Below are 4,792 nucleotides of genomic sequence, written 5' to 3' on the forward strand. Positions count from 1 at the left end.
TCGTAGTTTCTTTTTCTTATAAAATGTTCAATTAAGAATAAAGTGTAATATTCATGCACTAACAATGTAAATATTTATACACAGTCCAGTGTATTATTCACCCTTCATTTGAATTAATTTTTTGAAGAGTTGAAAATAAATGATCGATGATATAGTGATAATATAAAAAACTCTTATACTATCTATATATACATCTTTTTCTCTCAAGAGTATAGTGTGTTTAGGGCTGAAAGTACAAATTCTTCAATGGTTTCAAATGTTCAATTAAGAATATAGTGTGGTCCTACATATCACTCTTTCTTCTTTTTTCAATAAGAGCACTGAGGGTGAAGTTTTCCTTTTTTGGAATATTCAACGTTGTTACATGTAGCAGTGGTGTCACCATTGTTTTCACTTGTTAAAGTCACATCTTTCAACTGGATTCCTTTGCAAGGGACTGCTTTGCTGCAATCAAATTTGATTGCCACTTTTGAAGCACTTGTTCCTGTGATGTTTTTGTACACCACGTTGCTTATTTTTACTGCCGAGTCCTGCAATAATGTAAATAAGAAAATGTGATTATGATAAATTTCATGCAATGATTTTTTTTGGTACTATCAATGATATTCTCTCACCCTTTTGGGTGAGGAACTAATCCCTTTTAGAATACGTGACTGCCCCTCCCAATAAGTGTCACTTTCAGGAATCGGATCTTTGACCTTTTGATCATCCTAAAGATCTAGCAGAATCTTACACCATTAAACCAATACCTTGTTTGGCATTTCATGCATTGTTAGAAGTAAATAAAAAGTTGTTCTTGTTGGATGGTATAGGATGAGAACTTTAGTAATCACCTGCTCAGGGCATGGCCCTTTACGATCACAGTAGTTTTGATCTATGATTATGGGATTAGTCACATTTCGCATTGCTATGTTCAGAAATTTGATGTTTTTTGCATATCCAAAACCTCCCTGTGTAGAGATAAAATGAAGAATGGATAAATAACAAATAACAACATTATTCTTTGAAAGTAAATACCCTTATCTCTCTATATGCTGAGGTGTGAGAATTGGTAAACAAAAATTAATTTGCTACTAATTTTCCAATTAAATTCATCTTTGTTTGGAAGAATTCTCATATTTTGACACATAAACAGATGATCTACTCATGTGAAAGAATGTATTATATGAAACATGTGTTTAGTTTTTGGTAATAAATATAAATCATACATGTATAAATATAATATTGAATAATATATGTCATGAAGTTATATAAAATGTTCTGACTTGTTTCTGGCATTTTGTTTGAAGAGTTTTCCCATGGTGATACATGTCAATTCACAAAAGACAAATGAAAAAGTACATGATTAGCAGGTTCTAACTAGTTAGGAGGTGGGATAGAATAAAGATCAACTACATAACCTTCTAAACTAAATTCTAATCCCCATATGCATATTTGAATAGTCCAATATTAAAATACGAAAAGAGAAAAAGAGATTTTGATAATTTAAATTAAGAATCATGTTTATTTCTATTATATGTTTTCATCTTCATTCAGTTTCGAACTATTAAATATTTCAATTTAGAAGAACTTCAATAGTGAAATTTCAATCAAATAGTGACATTGCTCCTATTGTCCCTTCATCAATATAAAAAGTTAAATGAAGTTGGTTCTTAAACTCATTTGAACTTTGGTAACACCAAAATTTAAATAAGAGTGTGTAACTCCAATTTATTCTAAGCCTTTATTCTCAACTATTTCAAATGTTATAGAGTGCCTAATAACCAAAAATGAAAATCTTACCTGCCATGACTTTATTCTAACTCCATTAGTAGATCCAGTCAAGGTGGCTCTGTTAACTATTACATTGGAGACTAAAGCTTCTGAGTTACCTGCTCCTAAGCTTCCAATACTGCCAAATAATAACACCAACATTTTTAACCAATGTACAATTTACCTGAACAAAACTTTAGCTTTTAAGTTATTTTCTAATCAAATACCTTTTTTTTATCAACAATAAAATTCATTAATAAAAATAAAGAGAAATTATGAGAACAAATAATACTTATATGAGTAAATTACACTAACACCTCCTGAGTTCTAGTGAATTACACTAACCACCCTTGTTAAGAAATAACTATAATCTTTTAAAAAAAAAAGTGATAAATGCAATTAAGTTAAACAAAACATGATATATTGTGTAAACAAGTCTAAATAATATACAAATCAATGTATATTTATTATTTTTGGTTACTAAATGCATCAACAATTCTAAAGAAATATTGTTTAAATCGCTCTTATAATATAGTGTAACGAACCAAAAATAATAAAGAAATATTGACTCATATATTATTTGGATTTGTCTCCACAATATATCATGTTTTGTTTAACTTACTTGCGTTTATCACATTTTTTGTTTAAAATATTACATTTATTTCTTATGCAGGAGTGATTAGTATAATGAAAGTATAAAAATTAGGAGAGGTTTGTATAGGTGTAAAAAAGTGAAGAGTAATTTGTATAATTTCACTAAAACTCAGAGAAATGTCAGTGTAATTTACTCTACTTATATCTACTTAGTCAAAAACTTTTTAATCAAATACTTGATTCCATGTCCTGGTCCACATTTGATATCAGTAGCACCAATATAATGTGACCCACTTACTATTGAAATACAGTCATCACCTTAAAAAGTTAAAAATAAATTAATATAAACAATTTATAATTTGTTTATATAAATTCACATGAATTATTTATATTAATTTTTCTTGTACATTTTTATTATACCTGTACCAATGACACTGTTCCTTATGTTCATATTTCGTGTTCCACTGATGTGAACTCCATCAGTGTTAGGGCTGTGTTCAGGTGCTGTGATCACTAACTTTGAAGCTTTAACATTGAAGCATTTGTCGAACCTAAGATGCATTTGTGGTGCATTTTTGAACTTCACGTTTTTCACTTTCAAGTTGTTGCATCCAGAGAAAATCACAGACTATATACAACATATTTTCCAGGAAAATAAAGCTAGTAACTATCACTTTCAGACAAACATATGTGTATTAACTGTGTAAGAATTATTTATATTGTCATTATATCATTCACCATTCATATTTAATTATTATTGACTTTTAAATATTAGATATACGTAATATAAATGAATGGTCAACAATTTAATGACTCATAAATATTACATTAACTGGGCATAAATATTAAAGATAAGTTTGATGTTACCATGAAGATTAACTTACAGTTGGTGCCTGTTTGCATGGCTGTGAAACAACATAATGAGATGAGATACATCATGGTTAGTAGTGAAAATCATAAAAATAAAATGTGAAGTCTATTATAATGGGAAGTAAGAAATATTTAGCTATGGGATAATTATATATTGGTTCCTTAAAACTCAACCCACTAATTGAAAATATTATTAATGATATTCAATGGTTATTCAAATATACATTATTCTCTAACAAGGTGAGATAAATCAAATTAAATACTTACAAGGGTTTTGTTAACTTTGCAGGAGTTCTGCCACCATTTTCTACCATCACCATTGATGACACCACCACCATTAACTACGAAATTGTTGACATTATCAAACATAATCCATAGCCCTCTATGTTTATATGCAGATATATCATGCCATGCTTTTATGGTTCCATAGACCTAACATGATGAAGCAGAAAAAACAGAAAAGTTACAGTGGTTTAGTTATTATGAACATGGAGTGTGGAATCAGTTAATTAAATTTCTGAACAGTGTTTTAAATTGTGGACCGCATCACATGATGTGGCCACAATATTACCGTTGTGGTGACTGCCGCAACTGCATCACACCGCAATTGTGGTGTAACGCTGAATTACAATGATACAAATGTAATGGATTAAACGGATTACAACGCAACCCGCATCATACCGTATTTGAGTCATATCAGGCCACAACGCAACCACATTGGGCCGCCTGAGACTACACCGATATCAAAAATATTTTTTCTCACAAAATAGTTCACACCGCAACAGCTGTAATTCTCATCGAAGTGACTGCAATGACCACAATCACAATAACCGCAACCATGACCACAATCGTGACCGTAACCGCAATTTAAAACACTGTTTTCTCAATGTATATAGCAGCATCTTACCTTAAAGGATGTATGGTGTTTGCATGGACCTGAAAATTTTACAGGCTTAAGATTGTAGACACTATATTTCGGTACCACAAGCGTTGCACCTCTAGAACATGCTTCATTCCATGTCTTCTCAAATGCCTAAGGATAATTAACACAAGAGAAAAGAAAAGTGAAGTTAGAGACATTAATTGAGAATATACTTTAATATAATAAAAGGGGTCCTTTTATTGATTTATGTTACCTCAGTATCATCACTTCCATCATTAGCTATTGCTCCATAGTCATTAACATTAACACTTTGTTTAGAACTATAATTTGTTTCATTATGTTTGTCCTCTATGTAAAAGCCAAGGCACAAACCAAATGAGAAGAAGATGATTAAAAGTGAAAGAACTACACTTTGTGGAGGCATCCTGAATGTTCCACTTTATGAGAAGAACAACAAAAGTTGAAGAGGTAATAGTTTAAGATTTTTGTGGTAAATGCAAAAGGATCAGGTTTATCTAAAGAGAGAAAGCAATGGGTGGATCGTGACATAAAAGGAAAAGGGTGCATATATGAAAATTTGGATATTACTGAGATGAAACAATTACTGGGTATTTATGGAACTTTGTGCTTGTTTACCAACAATTTTGTGGTAAACATTAACCATTATAAAGTTATATTATATATATATATATA

General features: G+C 30.4%; 1 protein-coding gene across 1 annotated transcript; it reads right to left on the reverse strand.

The window, feature by feature from the left end:
- On the reverse strand, positions 231-4,606 carry LOC109344872 (polygalacturonase-like). Its single transcript, XM_019583602.1, has 9 exons — positions 4,353-4,606; positions 4,124-4,249; positions 3,484-3,648; positions 3,231-3,251; positions 2,767-2,974; positions 2,583-2,664; positions 1,783-1,891; positions 834-950; positions 231-530 (listed from the first exon to the last, which is right to left on the reverse strand). The coding sequence occupies exons 1-9, from the start codon at positions 4,521-4,523 to the stop codon at positions 309-311; spliced, it is 1,221 nt and encodes a 406-aa protein (XP_019439147.1). The 5' UTR covers positions 4,524-4,606; the 3' UTR covers positions 231-308.

Source organism: Lupinus angustifolius, chromosome LG04, assembly GCF_001865875.1.
Source record: "Lupinus angustifolius cultivar Tanjil chromosome LG04, LupAngTanjil_v1.0, whole genome shotgun sequence".
Classification (NCBI taxonomy): Eukaryota; Viridiplantae; Streptophyta; class Magnoliopsida; order Fabales; family Fabaceae; genus Lupinus; species Lupinus angustifolius.